We start from the raw sequence: 19,159 nt of genomic DNA, 5'->3' as shown, positions 1-19,159 counted from the left end.
AAAAAAAAAAGCCCGGCCCTGATTCAGAGCGAGTGCTCTGTCAGAGCGAGCGGCTCTGAATCAGGCCCACTGTGAGTACTTGAAGAGCTGGAGCTCTCGGAGGTCCGTTGGAATCTATCTGAACTGCTACTTATTGTTGCATAATTGTTGCCTCTATTTAATCATTGGAGATAAACAACACACAAGTATCTCTTATATCAACAACAAGAGGATCAGTTTACGTGAATAATTAACTATTGGAGACAGTAAAGGACAGTAAAACCCTAATTACACTGATGAGCCACACCGATTTGATGCCTGCCATACATCAGCTATTTTAAATGTGATTTTTATGTGCCGTTTCACTTAAGGTACAGTATACATGCTTCTATATATTATTGTATGAATATTTCCCATTCCCGGGAATTTTTTTTTATCATAGTGGGCATGTATTGTTAATATTTCATTATCTACTAATAAATCATTTAGAAGATCCTCTAGCGTGATTTACCAACGCCACCTACTACACTCTTTTTTTCTGTTTCTTGTTTAGAGGTTTGGCAATACTTTTCTGTAGGTGTGCAGCTGTGAAACTAGCAGAGAATAAGTGATCCATACACCCTGACTGGTGCCTGGAATATTTTGTTATTTGGAGTGTTGACCCTGTTTTTCAAGATCACTGCAATTCACCCTGCATGCTGTCAATCAACTTCTGGGCCACATACTGACTGATAGCCGCCCGTTCTTGCCTAATCAATGCTTGGAGTTTGTCAGAATTTGTGGGTTTTTGTTTGTCCATCCGCCTTTTGAGGATTGACCACAAGTTCTCAATGGGATTAAGGTTTGGGGAGTTTCCTGGCCATGGACCCAAAGTTTTGATGTTTTGTTACCCAAGCCAATTAGTTATCACTTTTGCCTTATGACAAGGTGCTCCATCATGCTGGAAAGGGCAATGTTTGTCACCAAACTGTTCTTGGATGGTTGGGAGATGCTTTTGGAGGATGTTTTGGTACCATTCTTTATTCATGGCTGTGTTTTTAGGTAAGAGAAGCAACCCCACACGTGAATGGTCTCAGGATGCTTTACTGTTGGCATGACACAGGACAAAGAATCTTTGGAGGATGGTCTGGTGTCAAGAAGGACAGCAAAGAAGCCACTTCTCTCCAAGAAAAACATCAGGCACAGGGATTGGACTGCTGAGGATTGGGGTATGTTACAAGTCACGGCCACGACTTGTCTCTTTCTGGCAGTTTACCTTCTTATGACGACTTTGTTCCAGTTCCCTCAGTTGCTAGGCGATCTGCACGCCTCAGGAGGTCACGTGTTATCCATAGCACAGCATGATTGGTTTGTCTCTCTATTTGAACACGCTGACCTTTTCCCGCTCGCCGACTATAGTGTTCCTGTAGGTCTTCTCGGCTCAGCCGCAATGTGCAAGCTGACGTCACCAGGGAGGGATCCTATCAGTAAACTCTGCAGAGTGTAGTCTATAAGCTGCAATGGACATATGAAGATGCCATTAGCTACCAGGACTAAGCTCCAGAATTCTTCTTCCGGAGCTTTATAAATTCCGCTAATAAGCAGCCCACTTAGAAACATATAATTGAAAATGGGGGATTGCAGTGCAGTCCCCCGTAGATACATCCAGGAGATAAATAGGCACCTATGTAACATGACATCACATAAAGTTGGGTACACAGTGGAGCAATGTGTACCTAGACGATATGGCGGCCGACATATTGTATTTGCGGTACACATCAGAATGATGTAATGAAGGATGGAACGATCCCTTGTTCTATCCTTCTGTCGCATCTGATATCATTCAGTTGGCTGTGCAGCATGGCTGACTGGAAGATATCGCTAATGTCCGCGGGAGCATGCAGATTGGCCCTACACACTGAATGATGTGGCCAATATGTCGTTCTGATTCGGCCGGAAACTACATATTGGGCCGATATCGCTCCAGTGTGTACTCAGCTTAAGATATGGGGGAGACAGTGTCGGCTCAAGGCATGTTCGACCAGTGCGGTCGAACAGGGGCGCCACCCCATAGAGGGCGCATCCCTCCCAACTATTCTGATTTTCAGCAGGACAGTCCTATTTTTCGTGCATTGCTCCACTGTTCCACCCACGGGCCAAAGTGTCGCGCCGGTGGTCAGGAGGTTGGGCACCGTGTCGGCCCCGGAAAAGAGGAATGGATGCCGCGAGCATGCATGTGGCATCCATTCAGTGCAGGGAGAGGGCTCGGGGCAGCCCAGCCACTGAATGAGTGCTCACCCCCAGCCTGACGTTAAATGGTAGGCGTGCCTGTATTAGCGCCACTTAGGGGGTGTGATGCATGGTACTTAGACCACACCCCTTGTTTGGATGGGGTGAGAGGGTGTCAGAGTCCCTCTCCGCACTGGGCTCTGCAACACCTGGAGCCAGCCCTGGGGGGAGATGTGTCAGTCCTTCAAGATAGAAAGGAGCTCATTTATCAAAGTGTATTTGAGGCAAAATCCCCCAAAACACCCGTATGTATTAAGGGGGGACCGCAGCAGGTATCTCCGATATCTGCTTTGATTCCTCCATTGCCGCTGGCAGCCACCTCCCCCATAGGTTTCTATGGGGCATGGATGCGGTGCTGCCAAATTTACCAATATTCGGAACGCGATGCATTCCAGATATTGGCCACCGCAGCTAACGCCATCTGAAGGTGGCATTGGCCGCTGTAGCCTATGGGCACCGTGCACTATTAGCTGGCGGAGAGATCCGCCGGAACCCTCCCCGGCTATGGCGGATGTGCATGTGCAGTCCACGAGACTGCGCATGCGCACCACCCCCTTCACTGGCCGGCAGTTCTCCGGAGACATCGCAGGGACGGGCTCCTTTCGGAGCCCATGTCCCTGCATGTCCCGGTTGATACATCCGGCCGAAGAGATAGCTTTATTTTTGCAATGTGATCATGGGTGTTACTGGCATGCCCTGATCGCGTTGCAAAAGCGCTTCTTGATAAATGGTCCCCTTAAAGTGGAGAAGCCAATAAGCTTCTGTCATTTTATAGACTGTGCTAGATAAATGATAGGAGCTGCTTTATTTCTTTATGAGGCCCATTTATTCATGATAGCAACTGCAATGCGATCTGGGCGCAATATTAGGCCCATGATCAAATTGCCGGGATGTAACAAAAAGCTCTCTGAAAGGAGCCTGTCCATGCGATGTTTAAAACAGTGTAATGGGCTTCTTTTGGGACTCCAGCGCATGTGCGGTCTACCGACCACACAAATGCGCCGCCGCAGCTATTGCCGGGGAGGGTTCCTATGGAATAAGCCGCAAATATTATTGATAAATGGGCCCCTACAAAGTTTGATACATCTCCATACATTCAGTGTGCGTTCTGATAAAGATGCATATTATTAACCAACTGACATGATGTGCCTGCCTCCTAATATATATTAGCTGACAGTTTATGGAACAAAGCTATGAAAAACAGCGATCAGTCTCATCTGACATGATATTCTGCCACTCTTGTACTCTGTGTTCTGAGGCTGGTGCTCGAGCTGGTAGCAGCCCTGCCTATACACATCGCATGCTTATCTCACTATTAGATCTGCTCTGGGAATAAATAGCTCCTGCAAGGCTCCGAGCTCTTCACGCAACCACTTGCACGGGTGCCAATTATTTGGGTTAAGCTGAGTAAGTTGGCTGCAGCTCTCCTGTACTTTGGTCATGTGAGGAGGAGCTCTGCCCAATACGGAGTCAGGGAGGTGTATATAAGCGCTGACAGGCAGCACACTCACTATGGTGCTCTGCTGGGTTATCACTAGCACTGACCTGCAGCATTCTGATACAGCACGCAGCGCTGGGACAGGTTCTATATCCAAGGTATGTATGATTACATAACTGTACATATTACCAATGGGAAATCACCATAATCTGTTCATGACACCACAGGGCACTCACCATGCACCCTACACTGCACCTGGGCATAAAGGCAGTTTGTAAAGAAGCATTGTCATTTAAATGCAGCGTATTATACAAGTGATTTATTGGAAGATCGCCCCTTTTTACTGACTTTGCACTTTTGTTTAAGGAAATGTGATAAAGTCGTGTATACATTACATATAATAGTAGCAGGACTACATACACAGTGCACAGACACCACTACAGATGCTGCAATATACAGTAACATGCTGCCAGTAAGAACGTCCCAGTGGCCACCTGGGCGACTCCGAGACCTACTGTAGCTGGGAATAAGATTCCAGGAGATACACGGAACGGATACACCAGGAGTGATGAAAGCGTCCTCAGTACTGTAGTGATGCGAGTGCCATCAGCATGCGTACTATACACCTATGATTATTGAATTGCGGTTCTGTTATTCAATGCAGTAATTACTGGCAACGTTTGTGCCACACGGTTCTGTAAGGAGTACATTGTTAGCAGCTAGTACACTGTGCTGCTTTTCGCTGCCTGTAATGCTGTAGCATACATATCACAATGCATACTTTTGTTAGGTATCAAAGATATATATATATATATATATATATATATATATATTCATGTTGCAAATATGCATAAACCAAAAATTGTCTTACAATAATAATACACAAGTTACACATCAACTGTATCGCATTACTTATTGCAGTCTCAAGGAATAGTTTTCATTGGCAAGAACAACATTTCAAAGGGTGAGGAGGCTATGACAGACAGACAGACAGACAGATAGGATTTATTTTCTGACAATGAAAATTAATATTACTTCTAGGGAGCAACCCGGTAAAGTAATTGTAATAGAGTGCCGATTGTTAATACATATATAAAAACAAACCAGAAATACAAGTAAAAATACAAAATATAAAATTAGCAAATGGCTGTTCCTCCTGTATGATCCTAGCCAGCAATGGATTTAAAAAAATAATCAAGAAACAGAACAGGAAGGCACTCATAGGGGTAAATTTGCTAAAGTGAGAGTTTTTAGAAGTGAGTTTTAAAAGTGATGTTGCCCATAGCAACCAGATTCTACTTAACATTTAACTAGCACCTTCCAGAAGATAATAGCTAGAATCTGATTGGTTGCTATGGGCAACATCACTTTTAAAACTCACTTCTAAAAACTCTCACTTTAGTAAATTTACCCCATAGTGTAGTAAATCTGATGTAGTAAATCTGATGTAGTAAATCTAAATAAAATTGGGCTATTAATAGTAAGTATTAAGCATACTTAAATAAAAAGTCAACAGGCTTTATCTGAATATGTACAGTGTAATTCTCTCTCAGGACTCCTTTTGGGTCATTCCATGACAAGTGGACCAGGGGTCCCCATCTGGCCATATACAATTTTGATAACATTGTACATGAAGGTTGGCATAAATGTCAGACTAACTTTGGGGACATTTTAGTACTCAATATACAACAGTAGCAAAAATATATTTGGAAGCCACTTCTTCTAAACTTCTACTTGAACACTTAATATACATACATATGTACACATAAGCCAAATGAAGGCAGGATGAAGATGATGCGCAGCAGCATTCATAAACATTTATTAGGGGTGTATTTACTAAAGTGTGGCTTTCTAGAAGTGGATATGTTACTTATAGCAACCAATCAGATTTTACTTATCATTTATCCAGCACCTTCTAGAAAATAATAGCTAGAACCTGATTGGTTGCTATTGGCAACACCTCCACTTCTAAAAACCCGCACTATAGTAAATATACCCCTTAGTGCACATGAGTGATCAATCATTTGCAGTTTAGTAAACATGCGAACAATTTTTACATTTTAAAAAAGAGCATCTCTGTCAACATGTTACTTGTATAACAATGTGTATAGATATAGTTTTGTTACCGTAGGTTCGAGTTAAACCAGAGTCCTATCTGTGTTGATTTTGTGTTTTCCCATATTCGGTTGTGTTTTTTACTAGTGTTTGCGTTTCCTAATGCTGGCCATACAACAGCTCGATTTAAGGGCTGATTGGCCGATTTTCGATGATTATTGGATCGATGGATCTTGTGAAAATCGTGTATTTTTTTAGTAGGATCCGATCCGATGGGCGCTCCCGCAGCTCCTAAATCGGATCGTATGATCAGATGTGCAGCCCATATTGTCCATCGTATCGTGTGCAGATCGTACCGTACATTAGTGCATGCGATGCATCGTGCGTCCATTCATGTCATTTCAATGACATTTTCCAGATGAGCGTGTGAGGCATACGATTGATCGTAGGACAGATCGTGTGTAAAGAAAAACACCAAATCGTACCGCCGGGACTGCAGGGAGCTCCGGGGAATCGTGTGGTGAATCATATCATATGCTGGTCGTGCAGGTGTATGGCCAACATAACAGTTCCGGATTAAGATTTGTAGAGGCTTCAGTGCAATTTACTTGTGGGGGCCCCTACCAATAAAACTGTCAATAAGATATACTGGCAATGTTATTAAAAAGTCTAAAGTGTAATTATTTGTAACTACTCCCAGCACCACAAATGTATTAAACACACTGTAGTAGTCCCTCCAGTTCACATTATGCCACACAGATACCCCAGTGTACATATAACAAAGTGCGCTCACATGATGTGGCTATATGTGGGGAATCCTCAGTGTGTGGGGGCCCCTGCGCGACTTTCCCAGTTGTTAATCCGGCACTGTTTCCTACCATAATTCTAAAAAATTCTAGTAATTTGTATACTAAACAGTAAATTTGATTCCTGATGTGTTTAACAAATAATACTAAAATGTTGGACAAAGGCTTGTTGTTATTGCTGATGTTTTACTAGCATATGTGTATGCGAATGTGTACATATATGTATGTATTTGTATGCGTATGTGTACATATATCTATGTATGTGTGAACATAGGGCCTGATTCAGAGCCGAACACTCTGACCAGAGCACTCGCTCTGAATCAGGGCCCTCCTCCATGAAAATGGAGCGGCCTCCTGGCCGCTCACATAGCTGTGGGTGACCACCCACAGCATATGCGAGCGTCCATGATGATGGTCGCGATGGTCTTGATGGTCTGCGATAGGGTCTTGCTGCCGCAAGCCCAGGAGTGATTTTGGCTCTATCAGAGCCAAAATCACTCCCACTGACATCACTAGTGATGTCAGTGGGGCCGGCTTCAGACGGTAGGTGTTCCCATGGGAACGCCTCCGTCTGGCAGGCACGCCCCCGGCACGCCCACCAAAGGGGGCTTGCTGTCAATCAACATCGACAGCACGCCCCCTTTGGTGCGAGACCCGGAGCGATGGAGAGCCCGTCCCTCGCCGGGTCTCGCGCATGCGCACGACGGAGCTCCCTCCATCGTGCGCATGCGCAGTGGGGGAACATCGAACCGCTTGCGAGCGTCCTGCGCTCGCGAGCAGGTCTGAATGACCCCCATAGTTTGGAAGACAGACTGATCGAACTCTCAGCACAGCGCTGCATAATATGATTGGCGCTATATACATAATATAAATCAATATAGCTAGGAGGATATAATGTCAAACGTTCTCATAATGTGGAAATGTGTTTTAGGACCAGTAAGTACAAAATGGGCCACCTTCTTAGAGTTGCCATCAAAGGCCAGGTGAACTATTAAAGCTATAAATGTTGGAACGGAAGTATAAATGACTTCAAAGAAGTTAATTTTATGTAGATTTTAATGTAATTATTTGATGCAGAATGAATACATCACAAATAACCATTAGCAGGCTTTATAATATTTCACCTGAAAATACTATGAGACTTGAGTGCAATGTTTACCATCTATCTCTTTAATCCACACACTTTTTAAATTACAGAGAAAAGAGCAAAACAAATATATTTAGAACACTGATGCTTATGTGAATGATTGTAATATAATTCAAAGATCAAGATTAATTAAAGTATAATCTGGTGTATTTGAAACAATGTAAAGTTTAAGCCTAGAAACTAATATACTAGTTATTTGCCTGCAAAAAGCAATGTATTGCCTTACTCACGATAATCATTTAAGTGATTGATGGCTTGTTGATAAAAGGAAAATTCTGTGATTGTAGTTCTATAAATTTCTCCATCTATATAATGTTTTTATAGAGTGTTACATTTTTCCTACATTTTAGCTAAATTTAACTTGGTACTATTTTTTTTTCCTTAGGCAAAATGATTCCATTGATTGGTTCCTTTGGTGGGTTATCTGCCACAGAATTACTTCTGGCAACTGTGGTCTTTGTTATGATCTTACTGCTCATCAAGTCTTACAGACAGAAGGTCCCAAAGGGAACAAAGAGAGTGCCTGGACCAATGCCCTTACCTCTGATAGGAAATTTACTTTCCCTAAGCAAGAATCCCCACCTCAGCCTGACTAAGATGAGCGAGACCTATGGAGATGTGCTACAAATACAGATGGGCACAAAGCCTGTGCTTGTGCTAAGTGGGCTGGAAACCCTTCGACAGGCTTTGTTAAAGCAAGCCGATGTGTTTTCAGGAAGGCCTGACCTCTTCACCTTTCGCTTGATTGGTGATGGACAGAGTTTGACATTTAGCCATGATTCTGGTGAAGTATGGAGAGCTCGTCGCAGATTGGCAAACAATGCCCTCAAGACCTTTGCCAGCTCTCTCTCCACATCTTCTAGCACTTCCCTGGTGGAAGAACATATATCTAAGGAGGCAGAATATCTAATCAGAAAATTCCATCAACTCATTGATGAAAAGGGAGAATTTGACCCTTATAGGTATGTGGTTGTCTCTGTAGCCAATGTTATCTGTGCAATGTGCTTTGGAAAACGCTACAACCATGATGACCAAAGCTTCCTGGACATAGTTAACCTGACTGATGAGTTTGGAGCAGCAGCTGCATCAGGAAATCCTGCAGATTTTATCCCAATACTTCAATATCTTCCAAGCCGGACCATGAAGAACTTCATTGACATCAATAAGAAGTTTACAGCTTTCACACAGAACATTGTTCGTGAACACTACAGAACATTTGATACGGTAAGAATGAAATAAAATTGTGAAACCAGTTTCTTGGAGCATTTATATTTATTTTATATATCAAAGATACATTTGTAGAGGTCTTGTAATATTGTAATATGTCTAGTGAAATGTATGTCTAGCAAATTGTACTGTAGATGACAGTGGTAGTCATGGGCGTAGCTATAGTGGGTGCAAGGGGTGCCATAGCTATAGGGCCCAGAGGCTAAGGGGTCCCCGGACCCTTTTTATATAGTTATCTACCAAGTACCTGAAATTGCCTGCTAAGAGATTGGGTCCGGCTTATTGCCCGGGCCTGAAAAGGGGGCTTGTCATCTGTGATCTCTCCCTCTCAGTAAATCTTGACACTGATGTGATCCATCTCCCACACTTCTGTTTCACACTCACAGACACAGAACTAGTCAGTAAGCCCAGCACTTTCAGAGAGTAGGTTTCTCCTTGTTTACAGCCTTGGTGAAGCTGGGGGATGGAAACTGAGCTCAGAGATCAGGACTGTCTCAGAAAGGGACAGTGTGCCTTAAGTAAGAAAATCTCCACTCAAAATGGATGTGCTGCCTTAGGAAGATTCCCCCTTTTACCCTACTCAGAAAGTAAATCTTGATGGGTTGCTAGCTTAGAGTGCTATCCTGCACATATGGATTGTGCACAATGCAGCATGGAACCTACATTCATTATAACATGCACTTCATTATTGCAGAACGCTGTCCGGGATATTACTGACTCTCTTATTCAACATTCTCAAGAGAAGAAAGTAGAGGAAACCTCCAATACGCAGTTGCCAGAAAACAAAATTGTAAACATTGTAAATGACCTTTTTGGAGCTGGTGAGTGTAAAGTATTATTATTATTATTAATAAGTTACTTATATAGCGCCAGCATATTCCATTGCGCTTTATAGTTGGGAACAAAACAGTAATGAGGCAAGACTGGGTAATAACAGGTGAGGGGGCCCACTTGTGAGTTTATAATTTGTAAAGAAATAGGCATTTGATATATGAGCAAATGTAATATGTAAGAAGCCACCTCACCGTGATCCAACATTATTGTATTCTTTTTCTTTCCAAGATAGTGGCACGTTTTAACAGTCTTTACATTAATATTTATACTAAAAATCCCTTTAAAAAAAAAAAGATATATACTGTGTGTATACACACACACTGTCAATTGTATTATTTTATCAACAACAAATGAGTGCTATGTGCAGTGTTCCATCCCTTCATATACTGTGATCAGTACTCTGGTCAGTCTGTCCTCTCCCCATTCTGTTATCCGTATGCCTATGGTGGCTGTTATATCCTAATGGGGCATACACACGGTCAGAAAAGTCAGATGAACGACGATTTGAACGATTTCAGACTGTATTAAAATGAATTAAATCGTCAAAATCTGACTGCAAACACAGACGATGTCAGATATCGTTATCTGACATGCGGTAACGCGCATCGTTCATCGTTGCAGGCTCACATATCAGATTTTCTTTCAGATATGAACGATTTTTAAAATCATTATCGTTCATATCTGACAACAAATCTGACCGTGTGTATGCACCATAAGAACTGGTTGCCAATCAGCAGTAAGTCCAGTGAGGGCTCAATGGTTATCACTGCACTTTTCTTTCATTTAGCAATGTGTTTAAGAACATTTCACTTAATAATGTGTGTTTTTTCACCTTCTATATTTTATGAATTAATAATGATTCTGCTAGCGATATTATAAACCAGGCTTGGCCAACCTGTGGCTCTCCAGCTGTTGTGAAACTACACATCCCAGCATGCCCTGCCACAGTTTTAGTATTCCCTAAGAGTAAAACTGTGGCAGGGCATGCTGGGACTTGTAGTTTTACAGCAGCTGAAGAGCCACAGGTTGGCCAGGCGCGTTATAAACACTAGATCCGAGCTGTGTGACTGTATCTCTTCTATTCATGTCTCTAGGGTTCGACACCGTTACTACTGCCTTGTCCTGGAGTCTCATGTACCTGGTGGCTCACCCACAAATACAAGAAAACATACAGAATGAGCTGGGTAAGTTTTGCAATACCGAAATACCAATATTAGGATAAAGAATCAAAAAGAAGAACAACTGAAGCATTAAGAAAATCTAATTAACTCAGAAAGCCTATGCCTTTGATATTTCAGTGATTACTTTAGTGATTAATTCCAGTAGGAGTGTAACTTAATTACATAGCTAAATATAAGCTTAAGCATTTAAGACATAAAATGTCATCCTAAGACATTATTACGGAACATATAATGAGCAGAGGTTTTTATTGGCAGCTAGCACTAGTTAAAACATGTTAAAGTACAACAATATACAGTAGTTATAGAGCAAATCTATGTACAGTCCTAGTTACTTGCTTACTACTTTTACTTAAACAAGGTTGTTTCAACAGTTCATTTTTGTTTTACAGTCAAATATACAATCAACTATTCTCAGTTGAGGTTTAAAATGCCTCACTGTGGTTTTGTGTTGCTAATGAATCCAATACGACGTTGTAATACAGAACATAGTCTCAGACTATAGTATGTACTCTGCAATAATGATGTTAGACCCTTTGTCGGTTCAGCATAAATACTTTAGATCCAGTGTCATCTTCACTGTCAAGCTATAGTGTTTGTCACATAGCAAATTTTTCCCTTTTAAACCCTAAGTTAACACATTCTGCACAATAATGAATCTAAGAGCTTGCATTTACTGATATCTGAGTGCTTCTAAATAAATTGTGTTGTTAATTTGTAACAGATCAGGTAATTGGCAGAGAGAGAAGACCAAAGTTATCAGACAGAGTTGATCTACCTTATACGGAAGCCTTCATATTAGAGATGTTTCGCCATTCATCTTTCCTTCCCTTTACTATTCCGCACTGGTAAGTACCATTACAACTACCAATAAGAGGAACAACGGCCCTGATTCAGAGTTGAAAGCTTTTCTGATGTTTACGCAGTTGAGCGATTATTGTGTCACAGCTGCATTGCGTACGCACTGTAAATGAATTGCGCTTGCTGTGAGGATTTACTCGCAATTGATTGACAGGAAGAGAGCGTTTTGTAGGTGGTTACAGGGAGTTCTGGCCAAAACGCAGGCGTTTCAGGGCCGTTTCCTGGCCGTGTACTAGCCAGTGTCTGTGATCGCGCACGCTAAGAACAAAACTCCAGCGTCTCAATGAACACATCTATTCTGAGTGACCATAGACTTACTCAAGGAGTCGATGTTTGGAGGATCTGTGTCCATTGTTGCGTTTGTGTACGCAGTTACGGACAGCTACGAGGGCTCCGAAGGGCATCTCTATACAAATTCCGCTGGCTGATACATTAACATATTTTAGCAATTACGTTTGCATTAGTGTAGAACTCTGAATCAGGCCCAATGTCATAAAAGTGTGTAATTTGCTGTTCAGCCATCAATGTTATTATTATTTAAGGACACATTTTACGTATGCAAATGCAGTAATAAACCTGAGAGATTACACCAGGGCTCTTTTGCCCCTTTACACCCAGAGGCTAGTGCTGACAAGTGCTGGGGCTATTCCTGACTTTACCCCGCCCTTCTGCCAACACTGCCACCCCAGTGGTCCCATTATAATGGACAGGAGTCCCTAAGATCCCTGCCCATCATAATTATGTGCCCTATGGAGATCTAGGTACATTTGCACAAATCACAGCACACAATGGGGGCGATTCAAATGTTTTTTTTGGGCGTGATAATTAATGAGCGCCCAGTTTGATATTCAATTGTTCTGGGCGCTCATTAATTACCGCCCTCTTCACTGCCTAAAAGACGGGGTTTAGCCATCTATAATGGCTAAACCCGTCTTAATTACTGGTTAGGGCGGGCTATCTGTGGTTAGCGCGCCCTAACCAGGGTGTTTCAGACACATTTCTGCTCGCGCACTCCTGAGTGTGTGCAGAAATGCCGGCACCGGCGGCTATCGCGCCCTGACAGAGCAACAATTGACTTGCTCTGTCGGGCGTCTTTAAAAAAAAAGACGCCGGCAGAAGAATTGAATCGCCCCCCATTGGGTCTAAAGCTGTATTTGTGGTGCCATTTTGCTCTGTGTTAATGACCTCCAAGTGCATGACAATTAGAATAACATTAAATTAGCAATTGTCTCATAAGGCAGTGTGACAAATCAGAAATGTAACCTTCCTTAAAGCTGTTGTGTAAACCTGATTTACTGTTCTACAATGTATTCTGTTATACACACTGTTTCAAAGTAGTAAATATTGTGTCCTCATATATTGCAGCACCACTGCTGACACTGTACTCAATGGATACTTCATCCCCAAGGGAATATGTGTGCTGATCAACCAGTGGCAAGTTAATCATGACCCGTAAGTATCTACTGTATGTTCTACAAGATGTACTTGGAGATATATTATGCAGAAGAACTGACTGACTCGCAAGGAAACCCTTAAATTCTCTAAAAAGCAGCTTTTTCTCTGTAAACAGAGAACATTGGTGATCATAACATGCATTTCATTTTAACACAATGCAATGCTTTAAGGCAGAGTACAATTATTTTGCAATTTTTACACCTTAGTATATTAACTAGCTGTTCAGTCATGCCTACAGTGTACTGCAAGACCCTGCCCTATAGTTTACCTGTATATTTAGGACATGCTAAACCAAACATAATGACATCACCTTATAGATTACTCTGACGCATACGTGCCTCCTGTTAAAATAATAAACATGAAATTCTGTTCAGCCTTGCATTATATTTATTGTAGATCCTTAAGTTGCTGTGTCTTCTTTCTTCTGAAATAAATGTTATATTATGATTCTAGGAATCTTTGGAAGGACCCATTTAGGTTCTATCCAGAACGTTTCCTTAATGCAGATGGATCATCAATAAACAAGACGGAGATGGAAAAAGTGATGACATTTGGCCTGGGCAAGAGAAGATGCATCGGTGAGGCCATTGGAAGGATGGAGATCTTTCTGTTCCTCACCACTATGCTCCAGCAGATGCAGTTCTTTAAACAAGAAGGAGAGAAGCTGGATATGTCTGCCCAGTACGGGCTGACCATGAAGCACAAACGGTGTCACCTTACCGCCAAACTGCGCTTCCCTCTGATGGCGAGCCAGTAGAATGAAGCTGAATATCCTAAAGTATGCAATCATTGAGTTTGGCTTGGTTTTAAAGTCATAAAACTGCACTTGCATACATTTTATGCTATAGACTATGGGGGTCATTCAGACCCACTCGCGAGCGGCTGTCCGCTCGCAAGTGGGTCGATGGTCCCCACTGCGCATGCGCACGACGGAGGGAGCTCCGTCGTGCGCATGCGCGAGACCCGACGAGCGAAGGACTTTCCTTCGCTCGGAGTGTCTCATCAAAGGGGGCGTGCTGTCGATGGTGACTGACAGCACGCCCCTTTGGTGGGCGTGCCGGGGGCGTGCCTGCCAGACGGAGGCGTTCCCAAGGGAACGCCTACCGTCTGAAGCCGGCCCCACTGACATCACTAGTGATGCCAGTGGGAGTGATTTTGGCTCTGATAAGAGCCAAAATCACTCCTGGCCTTGCGGTTGAAAAACCCAACCGCAGGCTTTTACTCGCAGTTCCGATGGTCGCGATGGTCAAGACCATCGCGACCATCATTCTGCACGCTCGTATATGCTGTGGGTGGTGACCCACAGCTATACGAGCGTCCAGGAGGACGCTCCATATTAATGGAGGTGGGCCCTGATTCAGAGCGAGCGCTCTGGTCAGAGCGTCCGGCTCTGAATCAGGGCCTATATACCTATCAGCTACACAATTTTATAAATATAAGCAAAATGCTTTGTGTTACTTTAAGAACTGAACATGTTTCCTCATAATACAGAAAGGGAGAATCTTCTGCTAACCAAAGCTATTTAATGGTAATTGTTATATATGAAGGAACCAGTTAAGTAAAGCTATTTTATTTTAAGCTATTTAATGTTTTTGGATAATTTCCAAATAATTATCCATCCATGTATATTAACCACATACTATACTTGCCTGTGTCTCAAAACATTCCGGAGGCCAACAAGAGCATGAGAACAAAGTTCATGAAACAATTTTTTTTAAATCTTTCTATATATACTGTCACTATTGAACATTCAATATGATTTCTACCTGTCTGTTATGCAGGAAATTCATTTACGTTGCTCTACATATGTATAACTAATGTTGCGTACACATGGTCCTATTAAAATGGACGATATGAACGACAACGATATCGATCATAGAATTTTTCGGTGGCCAACGACCTGCGATGCGTGGGCACGCATGGATGATAACGATATCGACCATCGCCCATTCATGCAGGCCAACCTGGTCAATATCGATCAGGTTACTATAGGAACCCGCGATCGTTGATCACGGTTCGTTGGCCATCGTTGGCGGGTACATGGTGTGCTGGATGATCGATATCGATCATCCAGCACACCCAGGAGATCGTACAACGATATTGTTATCGTTGTCGATCATCCTGTGTGTATGCACCATAAGACTTCATGCTTTTTTCTCAAGTTAGTAACACATAGAATGTTTTTTTGTAATTGCACATTGACTTATTTGCTTCGTCATTTGAATTTATGTAACCAAACTTCACAGTAATTTCATTTTTGAATTCTACTGAAATCAGTTCATTTTAATTATAATGTAATTGTGGCTATTTAGCACATTTGACATGTGTTCTGCAATGCTAACAAGAAGAATCCAATAGTGACCTCTAACAAACTGAAACATTATCAACAATTTAATTAAATATTATGCCAAATCTTGCCATACAAGCCTGAGCCATGGAGCTTAACTTGTCCGGATACTTATTGTCACAGCTACAGTATAAATAACATTGTAGGTGATAAAGGGCCTGATTTGGAGATAAACACAATGCCGATGTTTATGCAGTTGAGCGATTATTGGTGATCTGAGCATGTGTCTAAGTCGCACTGCGCAAGTGTCAAGTTTCATTACCGTTGTCGTTACCCAGTGAGGATTTATTCACAAAGTGACTGACAGGCAGGGGCCGTTTGTGGGCGGCAACAGGGGGGGGGGTATGGCGACTCAAACACTGTACTCAGTAAAAATGGCTCCAGCGGTTACTCAGAAGGCCGATTATCGACTGATCTGCGTCCGATGCTGCGTATTTGTATGCAGTCGCTTGGGTTTGTGAAGCGTGGGCGTCTCAATTCAATTCCCAGTGGCTGTAACATTTGCATATATTCGCACAGCCGCTGTGTACAAATTGGCAGTAGCGGTGGCTATAGTGTCTATCTCTGAATCAGGCCCAAAATACAGTGAAACATATTTACCACTTTTACAGTAGTTGTTGTTTTTTGCTTGTAAATGTTTGGAAAACAGTTGTGAGAATGAAATACTTATTTTTGCAATGACATAATGAAATCATTTGCGGAATATCTGTATGTTGTTATGATCTCTGTGAGATAATAATAAAAGTTGGCAATAATTTCTTCAACTGCAGAAGTGTCTTGTTTTCACCTATACATGTATGTAATGACCACCAGAGGGACCTCGCTGATTCTTACAATACCCCTGACACAAATTCTATTTTCAAGTTTGCTCTTTATTAAACAATCCTAACATTACTTATTGATAGGGACTTCAGACTATGGGGGCAATTCAGTGTGACGTGAATAGCGCCGGGAAGAGTTCCTGAAGCTATTCAATTGTCCCCATTGTGCCCTGCACATAGGGCCTGATTCAGACCCACTCGCGAGCGGCTGTGTGCACTGCGCATGCGCACGACGGAGGGAGCTCCGTCGTGCGCATGCGCAAGACGCTCGGAGTGTCTCATCAAAGGGGGCGTGCTGTCGATGGTGACTGACAGCACGCCCCCTTTGGTGGGCGTGCCGGGGGCGTGCCTCCCAGACGGGGGCGTTCCCAAGGGAACGCCTACCATCAGAAGCCGGCCCCACTGACATCACTAGTGATGTCAGTGGGAGTGATTTTGGCTCTGATAGAGCCAAAATCACTCCGGGCCTTGCGGTTGAGAAACTCAACCGCAGGCTTCGGCTCGCAGTGGCGATGGTCGCGATGGTCAAGACCATCGCGACCATCAACCTGCACGCTCGTATATGCTGTAGGTGGTGACCCACAGCTATACGAGCGTCCAGGAGGACGCTCCATAATTATGGAGGTGGGCCCTGATTCAGAGCGAGCGCTCTGGTCAGAGCGTCCGGCTCTGAATCAGGGCCATAGTCAGGAGACGCCGGTTACCGCATCTTAAGCCAGATGTTAAGTCACGGTAACTGGCATTCTACAACTTAAGTGCCGGCTGCGGTGCTGCGAGCAGAAATCCTCTAGTGGGACTTACAGCATGGTCAAATTAATAGCTCCAGGAACTTCTTCCCGGATCTACTCACAACGTGCTGTATTGAATCGCCTCCTATGTATTTAAACTAACAATTACATATAACTATCAGAAGGCTCTTCATGACTTACATAATTTATTTCAGAAATTTGTTTGCAAATAGCTAAAAAAACATTATTTGTGTTATGTAATGTGTCGCCATATGGAACAAGTATTAATGAATGTTCATTTTGGTATAATTTATATTTAATTATTACTCTGTTTTCCAAATAGCCAGTTACAATATCCCCCTCCCAGAGATAGATTAGCAAAACAAAGAGGTAGACCAACAAATTCCGTGTCCTTCCTGAATCTGCCCCATATTCGGTATACCAGTAGGAAATAGCACATTTGCATATATCAGGGATAGGGTAGAATAGGGTGCTGTGGAGTCGGGGTTAGCAAACGTTTGCATAAAAAAATTAAATGCTATCACTGAATGCTGCACAATATATTAAATCAGTACAAGTAAATACACAAGTAGTTATGCTGCGTACACACGCAGCAATTTTTTTGGACGACGGAACGATAACGATATCGTTATCGTTCAGTCGTCCAAAATATTGTTGAGTTTTAGCCCTAAAACGATGAACAATAACGATCAGTGGGGTAGATGTATGAAAGCGGCACGTTAAGTGCCGCTATAACGCTTCCTGCTTTGCCTCTTTACCGAGGTGAAGCAGGAAGCACTACCGATGAGATGTGTAAACATCTCATCGGCCGGAGAGGGGGGAGCGTTAACTCCCCCCTCCGGCGCTACCCGTTAGAGACCACAGCACATCAGCCTAGTGCTTATGCGCTGTGTCTCTGCCCCAGCCGGCTCCACTGAGCATGCGCAAGATCTCACAAGTATCACAAGATCCCCACGTGCAGCCTGGAGCCGGCAGCAGTCCTAGCAGGGACTGTGGGGATAGGCTAGCGCCAGCGGGGAGAAGCGGTATCAATGCACATAACTTGCGCTGATACCGTTTCTGGTCTTCATACATCTCCCCAATGCGCGCTCCCGTTTGTAGTTGGTAGTTAACGTTCATCGCCCGAACCTCCCTTCCAACCTGACGATATTGTCAGGTTGAACATGTTCAGGGATGAGGGCGGGAGCCCGGCACTGAACGAAATCGTTCTTGATTTTGTTCAGTTCTTGTGCTCAGTGTCGTTAACGTCACTGAGCACACCCCTGCCGGGGACACACAGGACAATGTCGCTCATGGAGCGAATCTTCCCGTGTGTATGCACCTTTAGAGCTAAATATATACGTGCAGTGTACTGCACAAGGCAAATTAATTTGCTACTACAGTTACACATGCATATTACAGAGGCAAACGCAGGATTTGTAGGGTGGGGTTTCTTTATACGTGCTTTAACTAATTACAATTCCACAGTTAGCGCTGGAATACTCCAGAGTCAGTACTCCTGTATGGCAGATTGTATAAACTTAGTGAAAACAAATGTCCTATTAACATTTTTATCAAGATATTCTCACCATTTAGATGTATTCAAAGTGTGTAGTTAAAAGTCTCTCACAGAACCTGCAGTGCTGTGGAGGAGAGATAATTCAGCTGGTAATCTCCCTATCAGAAAGCTGAATGAGTGTGCATTCGCAAACACAGGAGCTCCAGAGTCACAACTGCAGGAAAAGTGTACTCCTCAGCAATGTGCAATTTGTGATGATGGGACATACAGACAACCAATGATGATAGCCAATGCTTGCTGAGGATATTTAGACCTGGTAACTGGAGGGCTGCTGACACATTTTGTCTGCGATGACTCTCTCAAAAGATTGGCCATAGTGTATCATGGCACTGGGAGGAGGGATTCAGGTCAAGGCGCCTTGCTGGAGTGTTAGTGAAGCTAGATGGCTAATTAAAACTACTCCTCAAGCAGATTAAAATCAAAAGCTTTAATATTA

General features: G+C 43.1%; 1 protein-coding gene across 1 annotated transcript; it reads left to right on the top strand.

Annotated features, from left to right (window-relative positions):
• The first annotated feature begins 3,777 nt into the window (after positions 1 to 3,777).
• CYP1A1 (cytochrome P450 family 1 subfamily A member 1) lies at positions 3,778 to 16,353 on the top strand. Its single transcript, XM_088443742.1, has 7 exons — positions 3,778 to 3,843; positions 8,079 to 8,917; positions 9,615 to 9,741; positions 10,849 to 10,938; positions 11,657 to 11,780; positions 13,159 to 13,245; positions 13,702 to 16,353. Exons 2-7 carry the CDS (start codon positions 8,084 to 8,086, stop codon positions 14,003 to 14,005), a joined length of 1,566 nt encoding a protein of 521 aa, XP_088299868.1. The 5' UTR covers positions 3,778 to 3,843; positions 8,079 to 8,083; the 3' UTR covers positions 14,006 to 16,353.
• The last annotated feature ends 2,806 nt before the right edge of the window (positions 16,354 to 19,159 follow it).

The sequence above is a fragment of the Taudactylus pleione genome, unplaced genomic scaffold (assembly GCF_031769625.1).
Source record: "Taudactylus pleione unplaced genomic scaffold, aTauple2 ptg000019l, whole genome shotgun sequence".
NCBI classification, from domain to species: Eukaryota; Metazoa; Chordata; class Amphibia; order Anura; family Myobatrachidae; genus Taudactylus; species Taudactylus pleione.
This window is presented reverse-complemented; position numbering and strand designations above follow the sequence as displayed.